Source organism: Pomacea canaliculata, linkage group LG3 (assembly GCF_003073045.1).
Source record: "Pomacea canaliculata isolate SZHN2017 linkage group LG3, ASM307304v1, whole genome shotgun sequence".
NCBI lineage: Eukaryota > Metazoa > Mollusca > Gastropoda > Architaenioglossa > Ampullariidae > Pomacea > Pomacea canaliculata.
Genome location: NC_037592.1, coordinates 42,930,563 through 42,947,551, shown reverse-complemented (window position 1 = coordinate 42,947,551; position 16,989 = coordinate 42,930,563). Strand labels below are relative to the sequence as shown.

At 46.1% G+C, this 16,989-nt stretch overlaps 2 protein-coding genes across 2 annotated transcripts; both read right to left on the bottom strand.

The window, feature by feature from the left end:
* Positions 1 to 4,122: 4,122 nt before the first annotated feature.
* LOC112560093 (ELMO domain-containing protein C-like) lies at positions 4,123 to 10,736 on the bottom strand. The gene is made up of 3 exons (XM_025231668.1): positions 10,337 to 10,736; positions 4,663 to 6,338; positions 4,123 to 4,162 (listed from the first exon to the last, which is right to left on the bottom strand). Exons 1-2 carry the CDS (start codon positions 10,373 to 10,375, stop codon positions 5,793 to 5,795), a joined length of 585 nt encoding a protein of 194 aa, XP_025087453.1. The 5' UTR covers positions 10,376 to 10,736; the 3' UTR covers positions 4,123 to 4,162; positions 4,663 to 5,792.
* A 921-nt stretch (positions 10,737 to 11,657) lies between these two features.
* On the bottom strand, positions 11,658 to 14,057 carry LOC112559697 (vasorin-like). The gene is made up of 3 exons (XM_025231031.1): positions 13,578 to 14,057; positions 12,364 to 12,469; positions 11,658 to 11,977 (listed from the first exon to the last, which is right to left on the bottom strand). The coding sequence occupies exons 1-3, from the start codon at positions 13,911 to 13,913 to the stop codon at positions 11,658 to 11,660; spliced, it is 762 nt and encodes a 253-aa protein (XP_025086816.1). The 5' UTR covers positions 13,914 to 14,057.
* Positions 14,058 to 16,989: the final 2,932 nt, after the last annotated feature.

The following is a 16,989-nucleotide window of genomic DNA, read 5'->3' as shown; positions in this document are numbered from 1 at the left end:
GTGCCTATAGTTGGAATTTGTGTTGGAGAACCTTGTGCATATTCGTGACTACACACCCCTCTGCTTTAGTCCTAGGCTTTGCTTAGTAGCCGTGCTTGGCTTTAAGCATGCATGAAAAGTGTCCAAAAATGTTGGACTTGTTTGTCATGTTATTCTCTGATCATAATAGCTTTTTAATTACATTCCCATTTTTATTGAAAATTAAATTCTAATTTGAAAAAAGACCTAGTGAAAGATGAAGATTTAAACATAGAAATACATAATACAGCACTATCAGCATTGCATACCCTGTCGCTGGGCTGCTCTTATACTTATGATCATGACCTGCACTCCACTTTGTAATCATGCGAGTGGCAACAGGAACTGGCCAGAAGCCATTTAAAACAAACATGAAACTGTATACACACATTTTCAATGAAAGTGAAAGACAATTGATAAAAGTCTGATTGAGGCCGGCATGTCGATGTTTAATTCAATTGTTTCATTGTACATGAATAAAGAACATTAATATAATTAAAACAACTGGCATTCTAAGATTCGTTTGTTGTCACATGTTGAAAATCCTGCTGTTGGGCTGTACAGAATGTAAGTGACAAATCACAAAGTTAAACGAGAAGTGACATAGAAATCACAATCATTAATCCTAAGAATACAAGTTTAATCAAATAATCAAATGGGATTACAAGGAGACTCCATGTCTATCCATAAAACATGTATTCCAAACTATGCAAAGGGATAAAAATAATTGCTTTTGATTATTTTTTAAAATAACAGATTGCATTGTAACAGCTTGTATCACAGTTTGCGTGGTAAATATTTTGTATCACAGGTTCAGAATAGAGACTATTTGTGAGTCCCACCCACCACCTAGTGTTTATCTGGACAGTGACGCAGGTTGCTTTTGTGCTAGAAGACTCGGCCTCATATCATATCATATCAAAATGCCGTTTAACTCCCTCCTCAGCTGTGGGTGTGAACAGAAACAGACAGATCAGTGCGTGTCTTAAGCTTCAGTCATCTAATTACTCTTCCCTGTGGTCTGCTGGCCCCGGACACCTTTATCTCTGGACTGTTGGCGGTCAGCCAGGTGACAGGTAGTGTCCGGAACCTGATAGAATTCTTAATGTCAACAGTTTATTGCTGTAGATTACTAAATTACCTTTTTATTTCTTTCTTTTGGCAAAAGTCGACTGCCTTCACTAGCCACGACTTAGAATCAATCAACCAAAAAGACAGCAGACCATAAAGACCATAATCTTTGCTGCATCCGTCAACACGAGGGCTCGCATCGTCTGCTCTTCCTCCTCATGTCAGAAGTGAATTCCACAGGTTGTCTTCTGTCGTCGCCTGTCAGTTACTTACAGTTCGTCTGCAAGCAGCCGAGAGATGCTCCTCCGTCGTCTGGTTCAGTCTATATATACCTATAGTGGAGGTCGTGTGAAGGCTCGTTAATCGACCTGTGCAGTGTATAACTGTGTTGTGACTGTGTCAAGGTTGCTGTACTGTGGTGTGACCTGTTTCAGTGTGTACATGTAGTTGTGACGGATGGGTCTGTTTCAGTGTGTACTGTGGTTGTGACCTGTGTCAGTCTTAACTGTGGTTGTGACTGTGAGATCTGTCGACTAAGGTTGTGAGTGGCAGGGGGGGTCTGACTGGGTTGGGGTGGGGCGGATGACCTGTGTCATCACTGAAGGTTGTTCGTGACCTGTGTAGTCAGTGTGTACTGTGGTTGTGACCTGTGTCAGTTGTACTGTGGTTGTGCCTGTGTCGTGTGTACTGGGGTTGTGACTTGTCAGTCTTTGTTTCTTGTGTTACCTGTGTCAGTCTGTACTTGACTGTGTCAGTCTGTACTAAGGTTGTGACCTGTGTCAGTCTGTACTGTGGTTGTGACCTGATCAGGTACTGGGTTGTGGACCTGTTCAGTGTGTGTACTTGGAAGTTACAATGTGCTTAACGTGTCAGGTGTACTAAGGTTGTGACCTGTGTCAGTCTGTAACTGTGGTTGTGAACCGTGAGATTTCGGTAGTTTCTTGTGTTATACGTGGTTGTGAGTGACTTGTTTGTGACAGTCTGTACTGTGGTGTGGACCTGTATCAGTCTGTACTGTGGTTGTGAGTCCTGTATCAGTGTGTACTGTGGTTGTGACCTTGTGGTGTACTGTGTGTACTGTGGGTTGTGACCTGTGTGTGTACTGTGGGTTGTGATGACCTTGTTGTCAGTTGTGTAAAGGTTGTGACCTGGTCTGCTGTCAGTCTGTTACTAAGGTTGTGACCTGGTCAGTCGAAGGGTGTACTGTGGTATGGTGTGACCTGTATCAGTTCTGTACTAGTGGTTGTGACGAGTGTTGGCAGTGTGTACACGTGGTTTTCGGACTGTTGTCAGTGTGTACTACTGTTTGTGACCTGTGACTGGTACCGTGTTGTTGTGACCTTTCAGTGGCTGTACTGTCGAGTTTTTCAGTGACCTGTGCTCAGTCTGTTGTGACGCCCTGTGTCAGTCTGTACTGTGGTTGTGACCTGTGTCAGTCTGTACTAAGTTTGTGACCTGTGTCAGTCTGTACTAAGGTTGTGACCTGTGTCAGTCTGTACTAAGGTTGTGACCTGTGTCAGTCTGTACTTGGTTGGACCTGATCCCCTGTAACTGTGTTGTGAACCTGTTTCAAGTTCTTAACATAAGAGATAGTTGTGACCTGTGTCAGTCTGTACTGTGGTTGTGAACCTGTTGTGTACTGCAGTCCTACTGTGTTTGTTGGACTCTCCTGTTGTCGTCTGTTACCTGTGGTTGTTGAACGTCCTGTGGACTGTGCGTTGTTTTGACCTGTTTCAGTCAGTGTTGTTCTGTTGGGTTTGTTTGACTGTGTGGTGTTGGTTGTACCTGTCAGTGATGTGTACTGTGGTTACCTGTCACCTGTGTCAGTCAGGCGTGTACTGTGGTTGGAATTCACCACTGTTCAGTCAGTGTTGCTAAGGTTGTGACCTGTGTCAATCAGTCTGTACTGTACTGCACTAAGTTGTGGACCTGTTCAGTCCCATGTACTTGGTTGTGACCTGTACTTCAGGTGTCGTTGGACTTGTTCTAAGTATAAGACCTGTACTCGATCCTGTCAGTGTGTATCTCACTTGTGTTGGTCCTGTTTCAGTGTGTACTGTGGTTGTGACCTGACTTCAGTGTCCAGTGTACAGTGGGTTGAAGCTGACAAGAGTGGTTGTGAGTGTGGTACTGTGGTTGTGACCTGTTTGTCAGTGTGGTGCTACTGTGGTTCTGTGACCTGTGTCAGTCTGAATATCACTACTTAAGGTTGTGACTGTTGTTTTTTCAGTACCCTTGTTGTGGACTGTCCCTCAGTGTGACCTGTCAGTCATGTACTAGTTGTTGTGTCCAGAATCTGTACTGTGGTTTGTGACCTCGTTCAGTCTACCTCAAGTGTATCGTGTGACTGGGTACCTGTTTCAGTGTGTTCACTTTCACGTTTGGTTGTCCAACTGTGTTGTGACCCTGTATCAGTGTACCTGACCTGTGTGTGGTTCGTGCACCTGTTGTGACCTGTTATCAATGTCAGTGTACCTGTCGGTTGCTGACCTGTCGTCCAAGCGTGTGTGACTGGACCTGTTCAAGTGTACCTACTGTGCAGTGTAGTCCTTGTACAAGGTACTACCTGTGGTGACCTGTACGTGTATGGACCTGTTTCAGTGCCTACCTTGTGGTTCCCTGGTTGGACCCTGTTTCATCAGTGGTGTACTGTACTCCCTAGTCACTGGTTGTGACCTGTTTCAGTGTAGTACCTGCTGTTTTTCAGTGTTTGTACCTGGTTGTGATCCGTCTACCGTAGTTGTGATGTATCAGTCCTTTGTACCCTCTGGTTGTGACTTTCCAGTCGGTTACCCCTGTAGTCACCAGTGTTGTACTGTGTTCAGTGCCAGTGGCTACTGAGTGGTTGTGACCTTCCAGTCTCTTACCTGTGTCCTGTTCAGTCTGTACCTGTGTATCAGGTGGTTTGCACCTGTTTACTGTCGAGTTACCTGTGGTTGTACCAGTCACCTATACTGTCTGTACTGTGGTTGTGACCGGTCAACTGGATCCTCAGTCAACTCCCGTTTTCAAACAGTATTTCGTTCACCTGTGTGTGGTTGTGACCTGTGTCAGTCTGTACTGTGGTTGTGACCTGTATCACAGTGTGTGACCTGTACTGTGGTTGTGACCTGTTGTCAGTCCGTGTACTAAACGCTGTGTCAGTCTGTACTGTGACCTGTGATTCAGTCTGTTTACTAAGCCTGTAGGTGTACCTGTGTCAGTCATTACTGTGTTTTGTGACCTGTATTCACGTGTGTTACTGACCTGTGAGTCAGTGACTTACCAAGGTGTGTACCTGTGTCAGTCCTATACTGCTGGTTGTGCACACATGTATCCTTTTCAGGTACTGTGGTGAACCTTGTCAAGTCTCAGTCTGTACTGTGGTTGTCAGTCTACCAGGTCTGTGTACCTGTGGTTGTACCCTGATCCAGTCCTGTAGTGTGGTTGTGACCTGTTCAGTGTTGTCACGTAAGGTCAGTGTTGTGGTTGTCTGTTTCAACCAAACTTAGTGACTGTGACCGTGTCAGTATGTGGTGTGTGACCTGTAATCAGTCTCTGTACTGTGTTGGACCTGTGTCAGTCTGTACCGACCTGTTTCAGTGTGTACTGTGGTTGTGACCTGTGTCAGTGTGTACTGTGGTTGTGACCTGTATCAGTCTGTACTGTGGTTGTGACCTGTTTCAGTGTGTACTGTGGTTGTGACCTGTGTCAGTGTGTACTGTGGTTGTGACCTGTTTCAGTGCTGTACTGTGGTTGTGACCTGTGTCAGTGTGTACTGTGGTTGTGACCTGTGTCAGTGTCTGTACTGTGGTTGTGACCTGTGTCAGTGTGTACTGTGGTTGTGACCTGTGTCAGTGTGTACTGTGGTTGTGACCTGTGTCAGTGTGTACTGTGGTTGTGACCTGTGTCAGTCTGTACTGTGGTTGTGACCTGTTTCAGTGTGTACTGTGGTTGTGACCTGTTCCAGTGTGTACTGTGGTTGTGTGAAGAGATGTAGTGTAAGGTTTTATCAATTATTTGCTGAAATGCCGCGTTACATTAGAGGAAATAAAGAGACCGCAGTCTCTCAATGTCGCCTCTCATTTAGAAAGTCGAACTTTGCTACAAGAAACTCACAAACTGGCAAAACGAAGCGTAAATGTCTGTTGGTAGGTTCGTTATGTTTAAAAAACAATGGTTACGAAATTTGACCTACAAACGTTACAGTTGTAAACAGCTGGAGGAGGGGGCGTTGATGTAGTAACCTGAACACTATCTTTGCTATATCTGTTATATATTTGTAGCTATAGATATATGTATTTGTAAAATCAGGGTTACAGAGTCCGACCTACATACGTCACAGTGTTGATGTAGTAACATGTACACTATCTGTGCTATATCTGTATATATTTGTAGCTATATATATATGTAAAATCAGGGTTACAGAGTCCGACCTACATGCGTTACAAACACAGGGTGGAAGAGAGCGTTGAGAGAAATGTTCCTCAAGTACCACAGAGTGCCAATCACATGATCAGGCTGAGGTGGGGTGGGTCGTTAGGGTGGGGGCTCGTTCTTGGGGTACCTTCGAGAGCTTCACGCGACCGTAGGCGATCTCCTCTACACCGGCGTCACCCATGTCGTCGTTGTTGTTGTTGTTCTGCTAACGGTGAAGAAGCTTACTGCTGTTTTTCTCGCCGCTTCCAAAGCCCGACTTCCCGGGATTCACCTTGTTGGTGTTTCTAGAATGAAGGCTCCACCTTGTTGCTGCTGCATTTCTTGCAGATGCAAGCGGTCACGATGACGCCGATGAGAATGCCACCAACGCCAGCGGCAGCGCCAGCGACTATTGCTTCTATATTCAAGCTGCCTTCCTTTTCAGTAGGGGTGTCCTTCGCTGTGTTTGTGGTGGTGGTGTCCTTCGCTGTGTTTGTGGTGGTGGTGTCCTGCGCTGTGGCTGTGGTGGTGATGGTGGTGGTGGTGGTAGAGGCGGTGGTTGTGGTAGTGGTTGTTGTGGTAGTTGTGGTTGGGCGGACAAAGAGCTGCAGTATCTTCTGATCCATGCCTTGCACGTTACTGACGTTGATGAGCAGCGAGCCGTTGCTGGCGGTGTTGGCGACGACAGAGATGATGAAAGTGCTGTTGATGACCTGTAACAGCTCACGTCCGGGACTGTCGCTGCCGCTTATGATGGTGTTGTCGGCCAGACGCCAAGAGACGTCGGGGAAAGGGTCGCCTTCTACTGTACAGGTGACCTTGACCTCCTGACCCTCTAGAGTCTCTGGCACCTAGACAAAGAGAGCGCACGGTGTCCTCAACACACTTCCATCGCATCGTCTTGTCTTTTGTCGGCAGAACATCGACTATCCGAGCAAATGAAAGTCTCGGTACCTGATGGTAGCGGTACCACACAGCTCTCTAACCTTTAACCCCAGTCATGTGGGTATGGAAGACACCTGATCATTCTACAGGCTCTGTGTGGCGTAGTAGTGCTGGTGATAGTGACAACACAGTAGTGCTGGTGACAGTGACAGTGACAACATAGTAGTGCTGGTGATAGTGACAACACAGTAGTGCTGATGATGATGATAGTGACAACATAGTAGTGCTGGTGATAGTGACAACACAGTAGTGCTGGTGACAGGTGATAGTGACCAACACAGTAGTGCTGGTGACAGTGACAACATAGTAGTGCTGGTGATAGTGACAACATAGTAGTGCTGGTGACAGGTGATAGTGACCAACACAGTAGTGCTGGTGATAAGTGACAACATAGTAGTGCTGGTGACAGTGATAGGACCAACACAGTAGTGCTGGTGACAGTGACAACATAGTAGTGCTTGGTGATAGTGACAACATAGTAGTGCTGGTGACAGGTGATAGTGACCAACACAGTAGTGCTGGTGATAGTGACAACATAGTAGTGCTGGTGATAGTGACAACATAGTAGTGCTGGTGATAGTGACCAACACAGTAGTGCTGGTGATAGTGACAACATAGTAGTGCTGGTGATAGTGACAACATAGTAGTGCTGGTGACAGACGATAGTGACCAAACACAGTAGTGCTCGCCGTGATAGTGACAACATAGTAGTGCTGGTGACAGTGCAGTGACAACCACAGTAGTGCTGGTGATATTGACAACAGTATGCTGTGATAGTGACCAACACATAGTAGCTGGTGATAGTGACAACATAGTAGTGCTGGGGTGACAGGAGATAGTGACCAACACCAGTAGTGCTGGTGATAGCGATAGTGACAACATAGTAGTGCTGGTGATAGTGACAACACAGTAGTGCTGGTGATAGTGACAACATAGTAGTGCTTGTGATAGTGACAACATAGTAATTCTGGTGATAGTGACCAACACAGTAGTGCTGGTGATAGTGACAACACAGTAGTGCTGGGTGATAGTGACAACACAGTAGTGCTGGTGATAGTGACAACACAGTAGTGCTGGTGATTATGACCAACATAGTAGTGCTGGTGACAGGTGATAGTGACCAACACAGTAGTGCTGGTGATAGTGACAACACAGTAGTGCTGGTGATAGTGACAACAGTAGTGCTGGTGATAGTGACAACATAGTAGTGCTGGTGATAGTGACAACACAGTAGTGCTGGTCCGTGGTGGTGGTGATGTACTACCAGAGACACTGGCCAGAGAAATAACAATGTATGACTAGTGACAAACGATCAGTATAAAGTCGTCTGCTTGTAGTGTGTAGTTACAGTAACTTAATGTGGGCGTGTAACTGCACGATAGTGTATAGTTGTAAGTACAGGTGTGTCACTATAGTGTGTAGCTGTAAGTACAGGTGTGTCACTCTACTATAGTGTATAATTGTAAGTGCAGGTGTGCCACTATACTATAGTGTATAGCCTGAAGTACAGTGTTTTCACTCTACTTATAATGTATAGCTGTAAGGGTGTCACGATAGTGTATAGTTGTAAGTACAGGTGTGTCACTCTACTATAGGGTAATAATTGTAAGTGCAGGTGTGCCACTATACTATAGTGTGGTGCTGTAACCACAGGTGTTTTCACTCTACTATAGTGTATAGTTGTAAGTACAGGTGTGTCACTATAGTGTATAGTTGTAAGTACAGGTGTCACTCTACTATAGTGTATAATTGTAAGTGCAGGAGTGCCACTATACTATAGTGTGTAGCTGTAAGTACACGTGTGTCGCTCTACTATAGTGTATAATTGTAAGTGCAGGTGTGCCACTATACTATAGTGTATAGTTGTAAGTATAGGTGTGTCACTCTACTATAGTGTATAGTTGTAAGTACAGGAGTGTCACTATAGTGTATAGCTGTAAGTACAGGTGTGTCACTCTACTATAGTGTATAGCTGTAAGTACAGGTGTTTCACTCTACTATAGTGTATAGTTGTAAGTACAGGTGTGTCACTCTACTATAGTGTATAATTGTAAGTGCAGGTGTGCCACTATACTATAGTGTATAGCTGTAAGTACAGGTGTTTCACTCTACTATAGTGTATAGTTGTAAGTACAGGTGTGTCACTATAGTGTATAGTTGTAAGTACAGGTGTCACTCTACTATAGTGTATAATTGTAAGTGCAGGAGTGCCACTATACTATAGTGTGTAGCTGTAAGTACACGTGTGTCGCTCTACTATAGTGTATATATTGTAAGTGCAGGTGTGCCACTATACTATAGTGTATAGTTGTAAGTATAGTGTGTCACTCTACTATAGTGTATAGTTGTAAGTACAGGAGTGTCACTATAGTGTATAGCTGTAAGTACAGGTGTGTCACTCTACTATAGTGTATAGCTGTAAGTACAGGTGTTTCACTCTACTATAGTGTATAGTTGTAAGTACAGGTGTGTCACGATAGTGTATAGTTGTAAGTACAGGTGTGTCACTATAGTGTATAGCTGTAAGTACAGGTGTGTCACTCTACTATAGTGTATAGCTGTAAGTACAGGTGTGTCACTCTACTATAGTGTATAGTTGTAAGTACAGGTGTGTCACTATAGTGTATAGTTGTAAGTACAGGTGTGTAACTGCACTATACTGTATAGCTGTAAGTACAGGTGTAAGCTGCTGCCAGGGACTACAATCGAGACTACACGTGTTAAAGACTTGCCATCACCACCGCAAGCGAAAGACAAGATGTTAATAGAATGTCAGTGAGAACAAAGTCAGCTTCAGTCCACAGCTTCCACACAGAGTCCACAGCTTCCACACAGAGTCCACAGCTTCCACACAGAATCCACAGCTACAAGCTCCTGAGACGCCAAGTCTTTCCCCGTGGGCGAGACCCTATCATTACAGCCTGGGCACAGTGTCAACAGGGTGATATCCTGTACACAGTATCAACAACGTGATACCCTGTACACAGTGTCAACAGTGTGATACCCTGTACACAGTGTCAACAGTGTGATACCCTGTACACAGTGTCAACAGTGTGATACCCTGTACACAGTGTAAACAATGTGATACCCTGTACACAGTGTAAACAATGTGATACCCTGTACACAGTGTCAACAGTGTGATATCCTGTACACAGTGTAAACAATGTGATACCCTGTACACAGTGTAAACAATGTGATACCCTGTACACAGTGTCAACAGTGTGATACCCTGTACACAGTGTCAACAGTGTGATACCCTGTACACAGTGTCAACAGTGTGATACCCTGTACACAGTGTCAACAGTGTGATACCCTGTACACAGTGTAAACAGTGTGACACCCTGTACACAGTGTAAACAATGTGATACCCTGTACACAGTGTAAACAATGTGATACCCTGTACACAGTGTCAACAGTGTGATACCCTGTACACAGTGTCAACAGTGTGATACCCTGTACACAGTGTCAACAGTGTTATACCCTGTACACAGTGTAAACAGTGTGATACCCTGTACACAGTGTAAACAATGTGATACCCTGTACACAGTGTCAACACCGTGATACCCTGTACAATGTCAACAGTGTGACACCCTGTACACAGTGTAAACAGTGTGACACCCTGTACACAGTGTAAACAATGTGATACCCTGTACACAGTGTCAACAGTGTGATACCTGTACACAGTGTCAACAGTGTGATACCCTGTACACAGTGTAAACAATGTGATACCCTGTACACAGTGTCAACAGTGTGATACCCTGTACACAGTGTCAACAATGTGATACCCTGTACACAGTGTCAACACCGTGATACCCTGTACAATGTCAACAGTGTGATACCCTGTTCAATGTGAGTACAATGTACAATGTACAAGCAATGTGACGAAGCACTAGGGGGCACCGACCTTGGAGCAGTTGAGGAGGCTGGGGGGTGTGCAGACCATGCGGGTGTCGGGCAGCGTGCTGACGTCACTGTACCGCACGCTGGGTGGCTCGTGGCACAGTACCGCTGGCGAGTGTGGCGGAAACAGGCTCTTAGCATGCGCCTTCACCCACTTCAGCCGACAGTTGCAGTTCCACGGGTTGTCTGCTAGGATGACCTGAAATATAGACACCAAGTCTCACCCTAAAACTCTCCTCCGCCACTCTGTGAAGCTACTCGATCTCACTTCAGCGAGTGACATCATGAAGATCTCCTCTACTCAGTGTCACGTCACGTAGCTCTCACCTATATATCTATTCCCCTTCGTGCATCAGGTTGCACATAAGGCCTCAACCAGAGTCCGCCACCGATGTCGATCGGCTGAAACCCTCTCCAGGTGACCCCATGTCCAGCCCTTTCCCTTCATCTCCCTTTCCACTGTTCTTCTCCAAGTTTCCTTTGGGCGGCCTCGTTTTTTTCGGCCGTCTGGAGTCCATCGTAGGGCGACTGTGGAGAGGTCTGCTGTCTGCTGGCGGAGCACATGTCCAATCCATCGCCAACGCCTTCGTTGAACCTGCGTGGTGATGGACTTGGTTCAGTTCTTCGGTGGAGTTCTTCGTTGGTGATGGTGTTGGCCAAAAGATGTTAAGTATGCGCCTGAGGCATCTGTTTGGAAGACGTCAAGCTTGTTACTGATGGTTTTGGTCATCTTCCAAGATGTGATCCGTAAAGGAGGGTGCTGATCACATTTGACTTGAAGATTCTCAGCTTGATCTTCTGGCTGATGTTTTTTGCCTTCCATGTGCTCCTGAGTGAGGCGAAGGCATGGCTGGCTTTCGCCAGTCGGGCTCGAATCTCCACCTCCGCATCCCCGGTGTTTGACATTTTGGACCCAAGATAGGTGAAACTGTCAACTTCCTCAATCTCTTCTCCATTTAGTTTGATGCTGTCTTGGACTCTGGCGTTCACTCTCATACTTTTAGCTGTTTTTTATACTGACCTTCAAGCCAAGGTTTCCAGCTGTTTTTAACCTCATTTATCCTGAATGCATTACCTGTCCTCATCAATAGAACTCGAATACACCTGAGGTCTTGTCCCAGTTTAGTCTGGACCCATTACTCCCTTTACCTGGACTCATTACTACGTTTTTTGGACCTATTACCCTGATTACCCGAATTCATTACCGCGTTTACTCTAGACTAATTACCCTGCTTAATCTGGACTCACTACCCTATTTATGCTGAAATAATTACCCTGTTTATTCTGGACCAAATACCCTGCTTACTCTGTACTCATTGCCATCTTCACTCTGGGCTCACTTGTCTGTTGACCTCGTGACTTACTCTGTTCACCCTGGATACTAATGGCGCCATCGTGTCCTTGAGGGTAGTCAGGTGGTTGAAGCTGAGGTCCAGCACTTGCAGGCGAGGGAGCCACTTGTCGCTGGCTATACCATCTGGCAGCTCCTTCAAGTAGTTGTCAGAAAGGTCAAGGTAGGTGAGGTTCACCAGGTTAGTAAATAGCTGGGGGTCAAGGTGATTCAAGCCGAGGCTGCCCATGTAGAGGCCTTTGAGATTGTGGAGATCACGAAACAACGAGGCTGCGATGTCCAAGCGGTCATTTCCTGCAGAACCACAATGTCGGATATCATTACTTTGTGATTTGTTCAGGGTTTGCTCTTACAGGATAGGACCGTCCCCTGTACACCCTGAATGTAACACCAGGAGTTGTGGTGCGGTGAACAGAATGTAACTTGAGGTACAGCACTGCTGTGAATACAGTGTGATGTGAGGTGTATATCACTGCTGTGAACAGAATGTAACTTGAAGTACAGCACTGCTGTGAATACAGTGTGATGTGAGGTGTACAGCACTGCTGGGTGGAAGAGGGAAGAATGTAACTCTTTCTCAGTCTTATCTGGTGAGTGTAATAAACAAGGCATTTCTCACTGTCGTATCTTATCTATATGAATATATGAACATAGAAGTTCTCAAGACAGCTCACACTTACCTGTCAGGTACAAAAATAACAGGGACGTGAGAGGTTTGAATATTTCCTTTTCCAGTTTACTCAACCGGTTGAAGGTGAGGTCTAGGGACACCAGGTTCGTTAGTCCCTGCAAAGCACATCAGTCAAAGGAAAGTTTTATCAGCAACATCGACTTTGCCGTGTGTTGTATTTCATTATGATGTATTGTGCAAGGTGTTAATGTCATAGGACGCCATATTGTAGCTGAGCTCGTCAACGTCTGTGATACTTGTGAAGATTAGACGGTTAGGGCGGGGTCCGTACCTACAGCCTTCAACTGTAGAGCAAAAGGTCGCTGGTGTGAGGCCGAGTCCGGCTGGGGGCTGGTGGCTGGACAATCCCCCCACGGCCCACCCAGCAGTCACTTACCTACGTAGACAGAAGCGGCACCAGGCGGCGGGAGGAGAGGGTTGGGCTCACGTTCCATATACTTTAATGTAGACACGGTGAACCACCTACTTTCACTGCCTCTGCGTCTCAATGATACGGCAATCTTTGCCTTTTGTCTGTTTCTTTGACCTTTGGTACGGTTGTTAAGTGACCCACAACTCCACTGATCTTATGACCTAAAGGGGAGAAAATCTGCCGAGCAACGATCTGAGTCACCAACACCAACGACTTGTTAGGATGAGTCAGTCACTAAGTCCACTAGCCACTCCCTCCACCTCAGTGGTAGACCATGTCAAAGGCACGGCATGTCAGGAGGAATCCTACTCCTGTCCTCCTGCCCCTGTTACTATGTAGGAGACATCAAGCACTCACTGTACTGATGGACCGGAGACTCGTCAGTATGTGGATAACACCCGCCTGTGATGAACTGGAGGTCAGTTAGTACATGGATAACAACAGATGATGAAGTACAGACTCGCCGGTATGTGGATAACACAAACAGGTGACAGTTGCGTAGGAATCAGTGTGTGTGTGTGTGGAGGGGAGTAAAAGGTGTGTATGTGTGTGCGTGCGTGTGTGTGTGTGCGTGAGCGGGGGAGCTGCATCCACAGAAAGACACCGAGGAGGCAAGAATGTGAACGTCGTTTACTCTCAGCATAAAGGTTGCCCATCCTCCCTTCAAAACCAGATTCCTACGCCACTGGAGGATGACCCGCACACTGGCCAGTCCACGGCAACCACAAACCTATGATGAACTAGGATGGCCGAGAGTACTAAGACTGTGTGGAACTGCAGGACATTCTCACCTGGAAGACGTCCTCGCCGACGGACTCGAGCACCGTGTGGGTGATGACGAGGGTTTTGAGGGCGCTGAGGGGCCGCAACTCGGCGTTGGTCACGTGAGGAAGCTGCAGGGGCATGGAGTAGTTGCCGGTGATGGTCAGGCTCTCCGTCGTCACGTCCGTCCCGACAGGAAAGGCGCTCACCTGCGTGCACCTCACGGACTTCCTGGCCACATCGCACGTGCAGCCGCTGGGGCAGTCAGCGACCGCTGCGGACACTAGCAGCAGGAGGAGGAAGAGGAGGAGGGGGAGGAAGACACGAAAGCAAGACGTCACACAGTGCAGTCCACCCGGTGCCATTAGTTATTCACACCTGTCTCACCGCTTCCAGACCTGGTGAAGGCGACACACCTCACGTGCTGCAGGTAAACGCGCGACACGTCACAGGGTTTGCTAATATCAGGGAGCGCACGTCACAGGTGATACAGAGTGAGTAGAGATGTATGTCACAGGTTCTGCTGATGAAAAAGAGAAGAACGTAGATGAGAATAACAAACTGTAAGTTTGACGAACGACGACAAGAGAAGTAGAGTTCTGACAGACGAACAGTGTTGACACAAGCTGAGAGTCAACTCCTCACAAAGACTCCTCGAGACAAGGAACTATTGATAAATACAAGATTACAATTTCTAACAAACAACAACAAGAATACTGACACAAATAACTTTTGGCAAAGACAAGAAGAATGATGTCAGAGAAGAAAAGAACACAACTTGTGGCAAGGACAAAAATATCGTTGATAAATATAACAAACGACGATAATACAAACTTTTGACACATACGAAGATAAGAATAAAAATTACATCTTTGACACAATATAAAAATTAAAATAAAACAACAAAGTCTTCAAAAGTCTTTCGTCAGCAACCACCGCGTACAGGCGGGTTTCCGTGCTCGACATTGACCTCGAACACATTTCTATTGGATACATTTTGTTGTTATTTCCAGCTTTATTATTTTTATCACATAAATAAAGGGTTGTCTTGTCATTCCAGCTCTCGCATGCATCACGGGTACGAGGAACACCCACACATTTCACCATTCACGACAGTGAAATGATTCACCCATGAGTTAGAACAGCACCCTGGGACATTGGGGAACTGGCAGAAGTCAGGTGGCCAGGATTAGGGGGGACAGCAGGTGACGGGGCTCATAGACTCTGGTACCGTGGGGAGGAGGTCCGACACGAGCATGGCGTGAGCGTCCTTGTACATAGAGAAGTCATCAGAGAGAACATCACGGAGATGTCATCACATGTATACCCATCTCCAGCCGGCTGATCTCCATTCGCATCTCTGCCAGTACTTCCCATGTCATCATTGTCCAAGTATATGCTTTCCATTTAAAAGCATAAAGACTACAAAGGGGAGGAATGTTAGCAACTAGATCAGGTGATCAAAAACCCTCGGTGAACGAAGTCCCAATGTTAGCTTAGAATGGTGGGTCAGTTCAACTCTGGTGAAACCAGCAGCCTTGTCATCAGACTCCTAGAGTTTTCGCAAAGCCGTCGACTTACCTTAGCCAAACTTTACACCCCAGAAGAAATCGAGGATGGCAACTTGGCACTAGATGGACGGGTCCATCCCAATCCACTTCATCCTGCTGCCGACATCGAGGACAGATCCAAGCGCTGACAGAAACAGCGACGATGATCTTGCAGAGGAAGCACAGCCCGTACAGCCCTCCACATTGGCTTTGATGTGGAGAAGCTGCAAGACTCAGACATGGCCGAAATCTTCAAGGCGAAAGCTGAAGGAAAGCTGAAGGCCCATTGCCCTTGGTATACTGATGTAGAAATCCTCATTGAAAACATCGAGAGGTAGCTACTGTCTACAGCCCAGGAAGTTCTATGGTGTCAAAGGTGTCAAAGGAAAAAGAAACAGCCATGGGTCACGAATGACCTCTTTTGTCTCTGTGACCAAAGTGATTTTTTAAGAGAGAAAAAGCAAACCTGAAGCCTCTTCCAAACACAAAGAAGGGAATTCTGCCTTTAGGAAAGGCAAAAAGGAAAGGAAGGAAGGAAGGAAGGAAGAAAGGAAGGAGGAAGGAAAGGAGGGAGGAAAAGGCAAGCAGGGAGAACTGGCTGGAAGACCAACGCCGGACCATCGAGGAGGCGTAGTGACAGCAAGAGGCCGACCAGCTACGTAAGACCCTCACCAAGACAGGTCAACAAGTCAGCAATGGCCAGCTTCTCACAGAAAGTACTGAGTACTTGATGACAAGTGATGACTTGATGACAAGTGATGACTTGAGTACAAGTGATGGACTGAATGTTGTACAGATTTGTGCAGCTGTCAGCTGAAGACGGATGCTAGCATCTTCAAAACAATCAGACTAGAACCAGCGAGCCACACACCTACCAGTCCTACGGAAAGAAGTCGAAAGAATCGTACATAGCGTGAAGAGAGGGAAGCCACCTGGTGTTGACAACTTCTCAGCTGAGCTGCTCAAGCAGGTGAGAAAGAAACTTGAAAGGCTCTCACCAGAGTCTGGAAACGCACAATGGCCAAGAGAATGTAGGCGTGGGGCAAGGATGTCCTGTCACGCGCTCTGTAACATTTGTTTTAGAGAACATCATGGATGAAACCCTTCACGACCACCACACTACCTTTTCCACAGTCGGCAGGCCAATTGCTACTGTATCTGCGCAGACATCCCAGGTACTAAGAGAGAGCTGCTTGACTTTACCAAGACACTGACAGACAGTTCACATGCGTATGAAATGAAAGACAGAGTGTATCCTTCTTTGTCCTTGTTCTTTGGCCTCTTGTTGACAGGTTACTTTGGACAAGTATTTCTCTCTTCTCGTGAAAACACATCTGGCGACCTTGTGTGATTACATAATTCGTTACATGGCTTGCTGTTAGTTTGAATTGCCAGGGCGCTGACTTTTGTCTGCAGAATGTTACTGCATTGACGCAAATAATAACAATAATAGCAACAACCACAACAACAACAACAGCAGCAACAACAACAACAACAATAAAAGTTGTATTTTTTAAAGTACGAATAGCAGCACTACCAGTAGAACAGCCGCCTGCAGTTTTCAGCCATTTTCTCTATTCTGTCATCTTTCATTTACTATAGTAAGAACCTTTCTTTTCAGTACCATCAGTTACCTCCCTACAAATAGCGTTCTGCATCCGATAATCTGTCCGTGGGATGATTGCATTCACGGACCAATGAACAATCTCACACCTTCTGATGTCATCAGATATCAATCACTTCTGTGACACCTGTTTCTACCTATCACAGCCGGTACTGAACATGTGTTCAGCCTCACTTGAAGTGTCTTAAAGACAAGGGTGTGAGTGTGTTGTCCACAACTATCATTTCTTCCTCAGTTTCATCAATCGTCTAGAGTCAATGACTTTCT